Genomic DNA, 16,076 nt, shown 5'->3' on the forward strand with positions numbered 1-16,076 from the left:
ACATTGCCTTGCTTGATTTTTTTGGGGGGGGTAGAGATGCATCTCATAATGTGGTGCAGAGCCAAGGCAACTTTTCAGCAAGTAGCCAATCTAGAATTGGTAGATAAATAAAGGATGTTTTCACGTAACAACCTACAAGGTGTAAGAGCCACATTCCGGCACAGGGATCCTTGTGATTGTGGTCGAAGTGGCCATATCCCATCTCACATCATTTCACTTAACCCTGTGAGTGTTGCAGGGTGCTGCCACTGACAGCTTATGGTGATTAATGGGGAGCAAAGCCGCCGTTACGCTGCGGCTTCCCGTCCCTGCTCGGAGGGGTCGCTTCAGAATTGCTTTGCTGCTTTAGTGCTTTTGGAGGGCGGCAGAATGTGGCATTCTGCTTTCTTTCTGGTATGGAAGATGGGGGTCCCTCACCCTCTTGTGGGTGCTTTGAATTCCCTGGCACGGCCCTTCCAAAACGTTCCGATGCCAGGAGGGCGAGGAGAACACTTTGAAAAATGGAAAAAATAAAAGGAAGAGAGAGATCCCAGTCCTGTGGGGTGGGGGAGTAAGAAAATGTGTTTAATTCTTGATGGAAGGGAGAACCTTTTCATGTTTTTTATGAAGTGAGGAGTTGGAGAGATGATGAGCTTTGTTTCAAACGGAATTACGGCTATAACTCTTCTGTCCCTGGGCTACCAGAGTCATGGGGGAACGGGAGGAAAGTTATCATTTATTCCATGAAATCTTTGTCTCAGTCTCTCTAGGCTATTTCAATTTACCCCTGAAATTTCTGGGGAATAATTAATGAATTAATTAAGTATGCTGTGAGGTGTTTGAATATTCAAAAGCTACAATGTAATTATTATTTTTTCTAAAACACATTTTCAGGTTATTTTCAGATATGCAGCCTCCCAAGGAGGCACTTAGTGCATCACAAGCTGATGGAGCTGCCTGCGAAGCAGGCGCCGCGTGCCCAGAGAACCGCTCGCTGCACGGCGCAGCCTGGGCCAAAAGCTTCACTTTGCCATGACATGGCAGAGCTGAACTTTTTTCCAAAAAGTTAACAGCTTATGGTAGCGAAGTTGTGCTAAGGAGGGTGGATTTTTTTTTTGTTATTATTATTTTTATTTTTAGTTTTTCCCCCTCCCTTATCATTTTGCGTGGGTGTTTCTTGTGAGCGATCGCTAAGCTCGGTTTGCTTACAGCATGGTTTAGGCAACACAAACAGTCTTTTCGAAACAATTGCTGTGCCTTCAGTGCATTATTTTTAGACCCCAACCTTAGGAAACACATTCCCTGTGATATAAAATATTAATTGCCCCTGTAGTCCTGGCACTGTTTCATAACTTGCTTTCCGTGCGTTTCCAGCGCTACGGGCCTGTCATGAAGAGGGAGGAGGGGATTTAGGAGAAGCCCTTTGTTTTGGAAAAGCCTTCTCAGGAGCTCCATTTTAAGACACCGGCCGAAGTATTAGGTGCCCTTTCCCCTTTTGTGAATAAACCGAGCCGAGCCCGCCGGCAGCGCCTCGCACCGCAGCTCGGGAAGCACATTTCCCTCAGAAGCGTGAAAAAAAAGGGCGCCTTTTTTATTTTATTTTTTTTTTTGGTTAGTTTCCTCGGCCCGGCCCGGAGCCTTAACGAGGGCAGCGCTGCGCTTCCCGGCTCCGAGCTCCAGGCCGGGCATTGCCGCTCGCTCCCCGCGGGGCCGGGCCGTGAGGGGCCGTGAGGTGCCGGGAGGGGCCCGTCCGGGAGGGGCCGCGAGGTGCCCGGTGGCGAGGCCACGCCAGGCCGGGGCTGCGCAGGCCTCTGCCGGCCGAGGGGACCCGGCCCGGCCCCGCGGCTCTCGGGGGGGCTTGAACCGGGTTCTGCCCCCCCCCATCCCCGATAAACGAGGGTGGTCCCAGCATACTCCGTATCTAGACAGCTTTTCATCAGTCGCTCATCAGCATGCTAATTGCTGTATGACTAATTATGCCCTGAATTCCAGTTGATTTTCTTAATGAGACAGCTGGGTTAATTATGTAATCGTATGATTACATTAGCCTAGAGTGCCCTGGCGAAAAGCGAGGCAGGCGGGAGCGTGATGTCATTGCGGGAGCAGCGCGCACAAGGGGGTGCATTCATCTCCGCTAATGACAGGGGAGGGCAGCGTACCCACAGTGCTCTTTGTGTAAACACTTAGATTGAATTATTAAGATCTGTGTCTTTTTCCAGCTCACAGAATGAGCGAGGGATTTTTTCCCCCACCCCCTTTTTTTTTTGTGAAACCCCGTTTGGAAATTCAGCCGGGCATCAGTAGTGGGGTTTTGTCACCGGGTTTGGGTTGTGCCGGGGCTGCAGGTGGTGAGGTGCTGCCTCCAGCGAGTAACATAACATGCTCTTTGGTCCAGATCTATCTCTAGTTTTCTTTTCAAGCTGTTCTGAAAATGCGTGGTTTACATGCACAGGCGGCAGCAAAAAATTGGTTCTCCTGCGCTGCTGTTCGAAAATAATTTGTCCTTGGGGCATGTATATGGTGCGAGAGTAGCCTGAGAGGTTTACTGCTGCTGCCTTGCACCGGCTTGTTTGATGTGAAGTGTTGCCTACTATATAAATAACGTTACACTTGTAACGCTAGCTAATTCTGTTCACCTCTTCATTTGCTGGGACGTGTCCCTCCAGCCCCTTCATGAGCAGAGGAGCTGTCAGCAAGGGGACTAGTGCGGTGCGTGACAGCTGTGAGCACCGAGCTAGGCACAGGGAGCCCCGCGTGCACTGTCCCCAAAGAGCGATCCCTGGGGAAGTGGCAGCGGGACCGGGCTTTGGGATGCAGGTGTGGAGATGCAGCAGGTTGTTACTTCTGCTGCCGGGTCAGGGCCAGGCCTGGACATGCATGGCACGCACAGATGAGTGATGCCAGGGGCTTCCTCGGGGACATGGGGGGCTACAAGTGGATAAGGGAAGTAGGACAGAGTGGGGAGAGATGGAAACAAATCTACAGAACTTCATATAAAAATGGACATCTCGGTTTACTCGTGGGCAGTAATGATCTTGCTAAACACTTTTTAAGTTTTGGATGAGCAGATTCCTTTTGTCTCTGTTCTCATTTCTTATTTATCTTGTGCCTAGCAGGGATGCTGAACTTCAAGCTAGAGAAGATTCAAACCAAGGGAATAATTTGCAATGAGTTTTTTACATTGAAGTGTTAATTGAGATTATTTTTCTCTCTTACCGATTACAGAAAAGGCATTTCCTTTTTTGCTGCTGTCTATAAGCTAGTGGCGTTTGATTTTTTTTCAGAATGCGTATGCCTGTTGTTTGTGTAATGAGTCGAAAGTTTTGGTCCATTGCTTGTGTAAAAATTCAGTGACCTCCTGTTAAATGACATGAAACATACTTTGTAAGTCTGGTTAATATAAATAGGTATGCTTTTTCATGCATGCATATGTTGGGAAAAGGAGAGTATTCTTATTTATTTTTAAATCCAATCCATTCAGGTAAGAAAAGAGTTGTGCTGGCTGTATGGTTTGTACGGGTTTCTGATTAATTGATGTTTATAAATGCTCCAGAAATCATGGTCCTCCTTTATTTTTTTTGAAATAAAAGAGCATGTTGGAACTTGCCATGAGAAATTAATTATTTCTGTCTCTGGTCAGAATGTCTCGGTCATCTTATTGTCATGCAGTGATTAGTTTTCTTTAATGCAGTTTATAAAAATTAAGTCTAAGAGGTGCTTCAGCCATGTTTTTTTTTTAACATGTCCTTAAGCAGTATTTAGTGGCTGCAGGCCATTAGTCCTTCAAATAGGCTCTAGTAAAGTTTGAAGTTTAATGCACAGAGACTGTTTTTACATTTTGTTTGTTCTGCAACTGTTTTGCTACTTGAACATTAACCTTTAATAGAGCTAAATTAAATATACATGTCCTGATGAATAATTATGAGATTGCAAGTATTTTCATTTTGAGCATAAAGCTTCTCAGGGATCGCAAATTTGACTAAAGGCTTAGTCATTATTCACTTTATAATGCCCATGTTATTTTTGTCTCCTAATTCCTTACCAATTTAAATTTAAAAAGCCATGTGTATTTGGAGCAAAATATGTTTTGTGGGTGTCCTGGCTTTTTACAATGGACATTCTAAAAAGAGGGGGGAAAAGTGCACTCACAGTTTTTTAAAGTTCAGTTTCTTTCATCGTGGCATTTTAACACTCTCTTATAGAAATACCATAGCTGAAGCAAAAGATCGTTGTTTGATATATTTTGAGGTGCCTTTAACAACTTAAGACATGGGTGGATTGAGACAATCCAACCTCTTTTTACGTTCGGCAGATGAATGTCCTGGACTAGCTCTGTCAGAGAAATGCTGAGCTGCAGCAGTGTGACAAAGCGGGCAGTCCCGCTAAAGGTCGGCGGACCTACATGGGAGAAGGGTGATGTTGTGACAGCCTGTACCTTAATTGGACCATACATAAATATTGTAGGGACTTTAACTCGTGCTACTGCTGTGACTTAAACTTTGTATTTAATTCTTTACCTGTACCCTGTGTCTCTGCCACAATAACATTTTAAGTTTGATTTATTATAAATATTTTAATATAGATAATAATAACGAAAAGTATTTGGCCTAAAAAGCATAAATGAAAAAGCTATGTAGTCATAAACTATGTATGTACAGAGAACAGATGACAAGCAACCTAGATTTTGTATTATGAACAGGGTAATGCCATAAGCTGTTGAAGAACTGAAGTAACAAAATGCAGCAGACTGCTACTTATAATGTCTCTGAGCTCAACATAACCCAGTACTATTCTTTTATAAACTATGAAACAACGCTGGCATATTGAAAAAACACACAGGCTCATGCTTAATGTGTTAACAGAGGTACAATAGACTTATTATGTGTTTCCAGAGACTGAGGGTGGTCTGAAAAATTAATGACTGTGGTGGCTGAAAATTAAGTGAACTCCCTAATATATACTGTTGTTGATCCACTGAGTTTGGTGTTTAGCATTCCTCAACAGGAGACTAAATCTTTGCAGCCATTTCACAAGAGATGCTGGCGCCCATAACAGAAATGTATTCAATAATCTTTTATAAGTCCATTGGACTCCAGCATTTTCCTATTCTGACTGGGAAGAAATCCCAGAATAAATCAAGCATGTGTACATGTCAGGTGTGTGCTAGGGACTCTCTTCAGTGGAAGGGAACCAACATCGAAGAATTAATTTCTTGAGAACTTACGAACTAATTTCTTATTTTTATTCGATTAGTAGTATGCGAAAAATAGGGAATAAAGGTCACAAAATCCAAGATTCATAGAATTAATTAAATTTACACAATACTTCAGATTGTTATTGATCTGTCGCTCTGAAAAAATACAGCTCAGATCTCTATAATCAAATAAACTTTTAGTGCTCAGCTGTGCAGGAGGACATAATTTTCATCAGAAATTCACTCCTGCAAAAGTGGAGGTATTTAAGGGACACCAGCTGTCAGTGGGTGGTACTTTTTGGATTACTTTTTTCCCCCAAAGTTCTCATTTTAAAAACAAAAATTTGAAACTTCAAGCTGTCACATACCTTCGCATCATGACTGTCTGCACCCTGGGCGAACTGCCCTGCGGATAAAAGCCACAGTGAGGAAGGCACACTTCAGTTTAAAGGGTAGCATAGGTAAAGTTAACCATCCATATTTTTTTAATTATATAGGTTGTGGAGTGATGAACATATGGAAAAAGTAATTTAAACTAGGGCCTTGTCACGTAAACTAGGTATTAATAGAGAAAAAAGGACACTTGAGCTCTGAGCTGTTTAAGTCACAGAAGCGTTACTGTTATCTTACATTTTATTTTACTGTTTCTTTTTTAGATCCAGTTCCAGCCTTGGATTTAGGACAGCAACTTCAGCTCAAGGTTCAACGTATGCACGATATTGAAACAGAGAACCAGAAACTTAGGGAAACTCTAGAGGAATACAACAAAGAATTCGCTGAGGTGAAAAATCAGGGTAGGTTGCAAATGTGTGTTTACCAGCTTTTAATGCATACTGAAATTTGAACAATGGGATGAAATTCAATTTTATTTCATACAGGCAGAGTTGACAGTAGCATTGAAAGTCAGTAAAGAAAGTAAAGGAGTCTATTATTGCCATTTGTGCATATACATATGACTTTGGGTTAGACTCTCTGAATTTCTTTAAAAGTCTTCTGTAGCACCACATCAGAATGTGAAGCTGTTATTTGGTTGTAGCCTCCAGCGCTGCCTGGAAACGACACCATTGACTGAAGTTATATGTAGACACTATATCACTATATGATAGACCATACTGCTACTGACATCAAGCTGAATGTGCATGTGGGTGCATGTAGTACACAGACACACACAAAAAAAACCCAGCAGTATTTCATACATGGATACAAACCTGTACAAATGGGACTTTCCCTGTACTCTGATTTTCCCTTACATAAATCTGAAATGTGTTGCTGGAGTACATTCAGCATACATATTTTACATTTACTCCAGGGACTATCCAAAGAACAGTGTAAACACAAGCTAATATTGTTGAATTAAGTAAGTTTTAATGAGACCGAATATTTAAAGCCTGTTGTTCTTAAGACTGTTCAAGTTTTCTTGTACTTCAAAAGAACATGTTTCCTTCACCAGGAAACAAAATTTGCTTAGTTGTACACCTACTTCCCTGTACATGGGACTCAACATTTCCATATTCAATACTAAGTTCTGGCTGGTAGAAAGGTCAATTTTCAAGGAAAATGTGGAAAGATTGAGGTTTTCTTATGCTATGGAACCATTGCACTGAAATGGGTAACATTTGAAAGCAGCATTAGTGATTAGGTTGGATCTATTATGTTTCATTTTCAGCAGAAGAAGCACCTGTGTGCCCACAGATTTGCTGTTAACTTAGAGGGTGTGGGCCATGGGGAGGATAGGTTTCAGCATGCAAAAAGATACAGGCTGCACTGCACAAGATGAGCTGTAATGCTCTACCCAACAGTCTTTTGCTGGAAATGCACAATAATTGCAGATTACTGTGCAGTTTTCCTGAGGCTCTGCATCCCATACACTCAGACATGACATAGGGATTCATCCCAGAAAGCAGAAGGATCTCAATTTCCATAGTTCCATGCTGCAACTACGTGTAAACTGGTTTTTGTTTTAGTTTTTTTATTACCCCAGTGTGCATTAACTTCCTTTCTGTTTTGCCACTCTAGTGCTTGCGTTGTTTTTGATGCCAGTGCAATAGTTTTACGCTCTATTTCAAACAAGGTTTAATAAGATATCCAGGGAAAAGTGTGTTGTTAGCTAAGGGTGTTTTTATCAGTTAATCTCTTTGTTTGGAGGAGGGCTGTATACAAGCTGTACAATGCCTTTAAGAAACTTCTTCCAAACCTGGTATAAATGGCAGTGGTAACATGCTGCAGCTGACCTGAACAGTAAAGAAGGCACGCAGTTCTTCCAGCAGTGTAGGGGATTAGATTGTGCCTAAAGGTAAAAACAGATTTGTCACAAAAGTCATATTTTTTCCCCATATTTGTGCACTTTTTGCATTAATTTTAGTACTTTTGTTTCCTTTTTAAAATGAAGTGTTCAGAATTGGTAAGGTGCAGCTCTGTGCGTTTCCTTGAGGTTGTTAGAATGGAAGCTACTTATTTCGCTCCATGCTTCTTCGTGTGCCTGAATACTTTTGTACAGCTCACATGTGAAAGTACTAGCAGGAAAGGTACCTCTTGCACAAATAGTGCATCCTTCATCTGTATGAATGAACATCCTTTTGCATGTGTGAAGAGCATTCTTTGCTTATTCAGGAGATGATCAAAATTCCTGTTTCCCAGATCTCGGAGAAGAATTTCCCCTTGCTCTTTTTTTTTTTTTTTTTAAAGTTATGTCCCTTTCATGGTTTATTAATCTGTAATGAGACTCATCTGATTTTTGCATGGCTAGCAAAATCCCAGTCCTTCATTCAGAAGTAGCTGGTTTGCTGGCAGTCATGTTTTACCACTCTCCCCCCGTTCTTGTGGTCTCTGTGGTCCCGGCTGCCTTTGGTGTAATTCCCAGCCAGCGGACCTTATCACCAGGTATCTGCTGCCTGGTGTGACAGTTCTCTAGTCAAGTCGAAAAGTACAGGCTTTTAAAGGATTATGCTCGGTTTTGTGTGTATTACTGAGATTTTTTTTTTAAGTCGTTAGGCTTTACTTTTCATAGCAAAGTTTGTCTTTCTCCCATATTTCTGCTGAATGAGAAACAATTTGTATCCAAAGATATTTTTCCTAAAGCATCGTTAATGGCAGCTGCTAATAAGCTGATGCCTTTAAACCACCCCATCTCTGTGTAAGTACATTGAAGTGTATTGCTAGCTGTGAGTCTTCTGGCAGTCTGACGCTTTTTCCAAATTCCATTATTGTTACAAAGCATACTCTGGTGAATGTCCTGCTTTTCCTCGTATGAGCCCTATAAGGATCTGGTCCTTTCCTGTGGGTGGGATCAGAGGGCTTTCATGTAGGAGCGGATGAGGGCATGAAGCAAGACACTGTCCATCAGAGGCTCCGTGGTGACTCTTCAGGTTTCTGCCTCTTCTCTCATCCGTTACCAGGCACATTTAATGCAAGAAAGCTTCTTTATCTGAGAGCAGGGTTTCTTCAGATTTCCTGGAAGACTGCAAGCACACTCACCGAGCTGTAGCAGTTGATGCTTGTGCATAAAACCCGTTGTGGATGACAAGGCAGTCAGAGCAACGGGAACACGAGGGGCTCCAGAGTGTCTGTTGCATCTGATCTACTGTTAATACAGCAGTTAAATCTTAACTGCCGTATTTGTCGTCAGTTGTGAAGCAGAACATAGCTATATCCCAGATATGTGTTCAATTAGTGTTAGATTGCATCTGTGCATGAACCATAGTAAAACTGCCTCTTTTTACATGATCACAGTTATGTGAATTAACTGTCCTGTGTGTAAATGCATACTTAAACCCGCACTGGGACTTTATTAATCTCCACTCAGCAGCGAGCTAATTTGAGACTAGTCAATAAGGTGATATTATATTTTACAATTGATTTTTTTTCTTTTCTTTTCTTTTCTTTTTTTTTTTTTTTAAGTCGTGTTAGAGGAACCTTCGCTCTGCTTTCCAGCAAACTCCATTGATTCTTCTCAACCTAAACGCTTAAAGTTCAATTTAACATTTAGGGAGTAAAAGGTCTCCAAAGGGACTCATATCCATTGATTTTGTGTCAGAGTTGAAGAGCTAAAGTTTAAAACACACTGAGCCTACAGGGTAAAGAAAGCTGTGTGTTGTGGAGCCACGTGGAGCCATGTAAACTCATTCTTTCCCTATTGTTTTTCTGTAGAGGTTACAATAAAAGCACTTAAAGAGAAAATCCGAGAATATGAACAGACCCTGAAGAACCAAGCTGAGAATATAGCTCTTGAAAAAGAACAAAAATTACAAAATGATTTCGCGGAGAAGGAGAGGTGAGTGTGCATGTGTGCTCTGTAGGTATTGTAGAGAAGGAGAGATGTATTTTTCTGTTTAATCCTCCCAGCCAGGATCCTTTCTTTGGTGTGCTGAGGCAGCTCATATATTGAGTGATTCTGGTGATTTATGTGTTTGACACAGAATCATTTGATACTCAACTTTGCACAGAAAAACAATCGTGAAAGTGTAGGAGTAAAACAAGGACAGATTGTTGCTTGGCGGTAGTGTTGTGTGGGGGGTGTCATGTTCAGAAGGGTGCAAACCTGCTTTTATTCTTCACTAGCTGCATTGTCCTTTGTGACACTAATCTTTCTCCATTAGCCGACAGTGTAATTCAGTCCACTGTGTCCACTTTGTGTGTCAGAGTATCACTGTACAATCTGTACAACCCTGAGCTATTTCAGATGAAACACTGTACCCAAGAGGTGCATCACCCCTGCCGGTATGGTCATGTTTAAGAAGGGGACTGCGTTCCTGAACTAGAACTTTATCCTCAAAATAGCTTGCACAGTCCTGTGTTAACGAGTATTTTAATTTTTACATTACTGATTTATTTTTTTTCTTGAAGCATCTTGGATGCATTTCTAATCTTTTGCAAATGAGTAAGGAATGTTTGAATCTTGTAAGCTAGTGGGCAAACAAATCTGGCAGAACAAGACCAAGGGTCTTAAAAGGGAGTGCTTTTCAAGTCGAGTTTCCTACCTTGAGAATTTATTTCTCCTGTGGAGCAGTAACACTGAAGCTAACACGTTCAACTTAGTGTGAAAGCCCGTGAGTTTACATGAGCTTTTTAGTTGGCGCATTGGTAGTTTAAATTCATATCTGAGTGGGAAAAACCTACCTGTGAAAGCCAAGCTTTTTTTATTCATCGATACCTGTGGTTACTCTCTGATAAGTAACATGCAAACAGTGACTTTAAAAAGCACAGTATAGAAATGTGTAAATATGAAACAAAATGACAGCTCACGGAATGCAAATAACAAAAACAAGCATGTATAAGAGAGATTTTGAGTTCTCAAAGCATATAATTTGGTATGAAGGGAACTGACGCATGTTTCTCGGTATAAATAGTTATCAACCTGGTCAGCAGTGTTGGAGAATAAATTTATGTACCCTATAGACTGCACGTAGGATGCTGATAGTTTTATAAGCCATTTCACAATTCAAAAATCTGTAGAATATCTTAAAAGCGGTGTCATAAAAAGCATTGTCTTCTGGAAGATGTCAGACAAGCTCCCTTCCAAAGATGAGTTTTATAATTCCTTTTGTCCACCCTTTAGCAAAGGGTGTAGTGCCTGTATGGCAGGATGATGTTAAAATGTATACTGCTGACACAAACAAGAAAATATTGCCTGTGGACATAAGAAATGTGAGCATACTAGAGGTCTGATCGTGTTATATAGAAAATATCAATGTGAAATTTGTTTTGAAATATGCAGATTTTTTTTAAAAGTAGCTAATAATGTTACTGCATTTGGCATCCATTACAGCTACGATGAAACAGCTGCCACATCTATTCAGTATATCACTTAATGGCAAAAAATTTCTTCATTATGACAGTAAAATGGAAATGTATCATTCTTCTTGTACTAACTTTGTACAACAGAGGGTGCTTGGTGACAATTTTCTTAATGTGTGTGACATTTCCAAAACAAATTATGCTCAAGAAAACCTTCCACCGAAGTTGTCATTTATATAGCAGTCAACTCTTGTATAATGTTCACAGCTTATGTTATGAGGTGGCTACACTGCTAAAATTTTAATAAGTGGGACTGCGAAGTATGAACAGTACTGCAATGTGACATGATTTATGGGTCCCATTGAAGCACCTTGTAGTCTGTGTGGTGTTGTCAGTTGTCTGATTACAGTTGAGACAGTTAATCACTCTATCTTCCAAATTTTCAAAATACAGATAAGTTGTTTAACATGATTACGAGCTCTGTTCTCACCTCTTCTTTTCCCTGTATAGAAAATTGCAGGAGACACAGATGTCGACAGCCTCGAAGCTGGAAGAAGCCGAACACAAAGTTCAAGCTTTGCAAACAGGTTTGGCATCGCTATTCTGACCTATACCAATGCTCAGGCTGGAGGTGAGAGGACAGAGATCGTTAGCTGAGTCAGGACTGTGTGTGATCCAGCTCTTGCAAGTACAGAGAGATCCAACAGAGCTCGAACGTGCTTCGTAAATCAGAGCTTCTTTGGGGCTTCACACCTTAAGTGAACACTTGGGTTGCAGCCAGTCTGTTGGTAAATACAGTGGACAAGGCCAAGCACAAAGCACATACAGCATTAGAACAACACAGCAATTAAAACAAGCTATGGAACTTTGCATCCATGTTGTGTTTTGCTCTGGTTTCACACATTTCTGAACTATGATAAATATTTATAGTGGTCTGAGTTCAGTATGAGCCCAATTTCCACTAGTGTTCCTTGCCTGTTCCTGTGACTTGCTTGCCATTAATATTTCTGTTCATCTCTGCAGCCTTATATATTCCAGGTTGGGATACGTTTGTTTTTGTTTCCCTTGAGAACACAACAAATGTTATTCCCTGAATTACTGCAATAAATATTTCAAATGAATAAGCAATTTAGCCAGTTTAATAAGAAATGAATAATGTCTAGCTTTGTTTAAGTAGAATAGAAATTGGAAATTTTTGCAATGTAAAAGTAATACCGTAAGAAATTGTGAAAAATCAAGATACGTTTTTGCTAAGTCATAATGGTTTGCCTAGGTAGAAAGATAAAGCAAAGCATTTTTCATCAGGAGGTATACAGCTTTATTTATGGCTCAATAAAAAAAATGGAGTAGTCTTTTTGCTTTTCACTACTGTTACAGTGCTGTAATGCTTCATGTTTATGCCTTTTAGCCTTGGAAAAAACCAGAACAGAACTATTTGATCTGAAAACAAAATATGATGAAGAAACTACTGCAAAGTAAGATTTCACTGTTTTCTTCCTATTTCTTTCTTCAAGGTATCACTGCTTTTCTTTTTTTTTTTTTTTTAATCCATCTGTTGAAGACAAAAGGGGTGGACGAGGTTCAGGAGTCCAAATTTTTTTGGAAGGCATTGTCTTACTTTGGCCTCCTATAGTAAGATTAGGAGTCATCTTAGTTTGTTGCACCCAATTCCCTGGTTGTTTCTGGTTGTGGCATGACAGTCATCACTCTCCCAGATACAAACCAAACTACATGGAGTGACATTTTTGGCAGGCTTTTGCCTTTTTTTTTTTTGGTGTGTGTTAGAACATGCAGGTAGTCTCAAAAATGCATATCCTCATCTTCTTTATGGCTACTGTTTTCACTTACCCTCAGTTTAATTAACAGGGCGGGAAACAAAAGAAGTGAGACAGACTTCTGCTGTTTTTCTTTGAACCTTTCATATTTAAGGAAATTTAGTAATGAAAAGGAATTCTCATGACCAGCAATAATCCCAGTACTAAGCCGAAATAGTCAGTAACTTTTGGAAATGGGATGGGAAAGGAAGAGCCCATTTCAGATGGGTGCCCTGGCTTCTGTAAGGGCAAGGGGTGGAAGATGCACCACACATCCCTGTGCCGACTGCCCCCATCGCACTGGGAGGAGTGCTGTGGTCTTGTTTTGCTGGTAGGTAAGTGCTTTCTGGTATGGCTCATGGCAGAGTCAGGTTTGTCAAGACCACTCAAATTGGCAGTAAGTTTTAATTTCTTAGTGTATGATTCTGCAAGCACAGAGGATTCAGTTCTTCACTGAGCATCAGGAGAGCTCGGCGATTACAAAATTCAGTCCACAGTGGTTAAGAATCAGTGTCCAGGGTTGAAACACCTTTTACATCATTAAAGGTAAACTTCTGGGTAAATTTTGGGGTCGCTCTATAACTCCAGTTTCATTTGAGTTCCATGTAAGGTAATTAAAAGTGTTTTTTTTTTTTCCCCTCAATTTCATCATTCTCTAAGAGACACATACTAATGATGTTTCTGATGGAGCCTTAAATTACTGCAGATTGCCTTTATTTCCTTTTCTGCGCATAGCTGATGCTGGCAGATCTGTCGCTGTTATTTTGTCTTGCTGTCAATTCTGCAGGAACAGTCATAGATCAGGGCTCAGTGGTTGTAGGCACCGAGCCTTGTAACCCCTGACCCTTTTCACTGTTTTTATTTGCAGAGTGTTTGCGTCGTTCGTTTTTTCAATACTGTTTCCCTAAGTACCATAATTTATACTGGGCAAAAGACGTACTCTTAAACTGTTTGTTTGCACTTGTAATGTATTTCATTTTTTCAGAGGGATTCACATTGAGATGTTTTCATATCATCTTGAATATGATTCTTAGCTAATATATAGAGAATTACATCAAATTAGTAGCATCTGCAGCAACAAGAAGTTTACTGTGTTCTGTAGCAGAATGATTATGGAGGCTGGTCTGGGATATAGAGATCATAGAGCTGAATCCTGAAGCAGACATTAAGGATGTACTTTATCTCCCAAACTAATGTACTGTGAAAACAAACTTGTAGAACCTAATAACAGCAGAAATATTTTATCATTGTTTTGGATATTTATGGCAGGAATAGTTCTTGCATAACAGCAGTCGTCTGTGGTGGTTGTAGCCCAAATTTTGCAATATGGAAATCTAGAAAAACATGAAAAGGGAACTGAATATAGACAGTGAAATTGAGTCATTTATTTTAATTGTAAAAGCTGGGAGAAATGTTGAAAAAACACCAATAAAAATGGTGAAAGACAGTTTGATTCTTTTCTAAAAAGAAACCCTCTTTTGATCTAAGTCTAAAAAGCTACTTGTATTGCCAATTTTAACTTTGTGTTTTAAAAACATGTGATTTTTATCTTAGGCCAGAATTGTTAGTTTTACAGACACTTATTTGATGCAGATGAATTGGAATGCCTTTAGGAAAAAAAAGATAATTGTCAATTTTTTTAAGCTAACAGTACTTTTAAGATTTTAAATTTTGGAGTAAATCAGTCTCTTAACTGTTTGTAACTTTGAAAAGCTTTCAAAAAAAAAAAAAAAGGGAAGAAATACACAGTAAGAAGTCTTCAGTATCAGCATTGAGGAGTCTGGATTTTGTCCTAGTGGCCGGTGGTTGTGATCTTGAAGCTGGAAATCACTTTGTCAACTTGTTTATCTTTTGGTGTTTTTTTCAAAATGTCCCAGTTCGAAGCACTGTGTGCAGAACAAGGTATGGAGGTAACTGTCTGAGCCTGATGCTAGCAAGGCATCTTCAGATGAGATCAGTTTCTGGACTTGAAATCTTGGGTCATATTAGCTCCTGTCATCCCATTTTATAAAAATCCCCCTTCCCTTTGCCAGTGGCCAGGTACCCCGTGTGCAGCAGGAGCGGGGATGCTGCGAACGCCCCCTCCTCGTGGCCCCCCATCGCGCAGATACCGTGCTCGCGGGGCGCTGAAGGTGTTAATGACAAAAAGAAGTTTGTTGTGTGCAGTCATCGCAGCCTGTCAGCTGGAATATCAGAAGCTGAATTTGACAAGATGGCAGCAGAAAAGTTTTCCATGTGTAGGCTTGAAGTAAAATGTAATTAGCCTTTATGTGCAGAACAAGGATCCATTGATGAATACAGCTGGTCTTTGTTTTCTTCTGTCATTGAGTGTGGGAGGTAAAAGTGTTCTTCTTCATGTTTATTAATACAAGATTCCTTAGACAAATGGCAAGCACAGTTTAATATTTGTTGGAACACAGAGGGGCTTGCCAAAACAGTTGTTGTGTAAGAGGATTTCAAGGTTTTCAGATTATAATCATCTCTGGGTTAAATAAATGAATGATTACTCTGCCTTTTTCAATTAAAGAGGCACATCCTCTCCCGAGGCCTGATACTGATTTTGTTTGCTGTCCCACACGTTTCTATCAGCAAACCTGGATTTAACCAGCACTAATGAGTTTGATCTGGAGATTCTATCAGAGCTGAAACTGAAAAGCAAACTCAGGCTTGTGTTTCATGAAAATTAAAGATTTTTTTTTCCACTAGTGCAACAAAATTATTTTTCTTCTTCACCCTCTGTAAAAAAGAACAGGACAAAATTCACTTGTGGATTTCCTTAGTTTTCTGGGGACAAACTGTTCTCCTTGCTAACATGCTTTTTCACTGCTGTTTCACTGCAGAGTCCTAGCAAGTGTTTGAGGTTCCCAGCTGAGCTGTTAATGCTCTGAGCCAGAATGGTTGAATTCCAGTTCTAAATAAATTCCAGAGCCACCTCTTTGCTCCTGCCCCTTCTCTCCCCAACGTAAATGATTTCTAATTGGAAAAGGATCTTCGGTTGTAGCACATGCAGTAGGCTTGTTACATTACTGTTAACATGTGGGTTGAGGCTCCCTGCCTTTGATGAAAGAAAATATCGAATTTCACTGAAATGCTGCATTTTCACCAGTAAATGTTAAATAGCCTTTTGAGGGTTTTAGGTACTGCACCCGATTCTGCAATAAAAAACCTTCGTAAATAAGACAGAGCAAAAAAATGTTTAGGTTTTGGTTGTCAGTCAAAGCAGCTCTGCCCCCATTTTTTGTTCCTGTATGATTTTCTGGAAGATGCTGACTTCTTGATCTTCTAAAAGTAGTGTACGTGTGGAAAATTAAGTGGAGGAAAAAGGTTTTAATATTTACTAAAGGAGTCATCCTAAA

The 16,076-nt window shown here is 40.4% G+C and overlaps 1 protein-coding gene across 12 annotated transcripts in view; it reads left to right on the forward strand.

Annotated features, from left to right (window-relative positions):
- Window positions 1-16,076, forward strand: part of CUX1 (cut like homeobox 1) — a 268,876-nt gene that overhangs the window by 127,696 nt on the left and 125,104 nt on the right. For all 12 annotated transcript variants that reach the window (XM_066979728.1, XM_066979718.1, XM_066979720.1 and 9 more), the window contains exons 5-8: window positions 5,830-5,967; window positions 9,320-9,443; window positions 11,417-11,493; window positions 12,315-12,381. In XM_066979728.1, the coding sequence (XP_066835829.1) occupies window positions 5,830-5,967; window positions 9,320-9,443; window positions 11,417-11,493; window positions 12,315-12,381 (406 nt within the window). The remainder of the gene's footprint in view (window positions 1-5,829; window positions 5,968-9,319; window positions 9,444-11,416; window positions 11,494-12,314; window positions 12,382-16,076) is intronic.

Source organism: Anser cygnoides, chromosome 18 (genome assembly GCF_040182565.1).
Source record: "Anser cygnoides isolate HZ-2024a breed goose chromosome 18, Taihu_goose_T2T_genome, whole genome shotgun sequence".
NCBI lineage: Eukaryota > Metazoa > Chordata > Aves > Anseriformes > Anatidae > Anser > Anser cygnoides.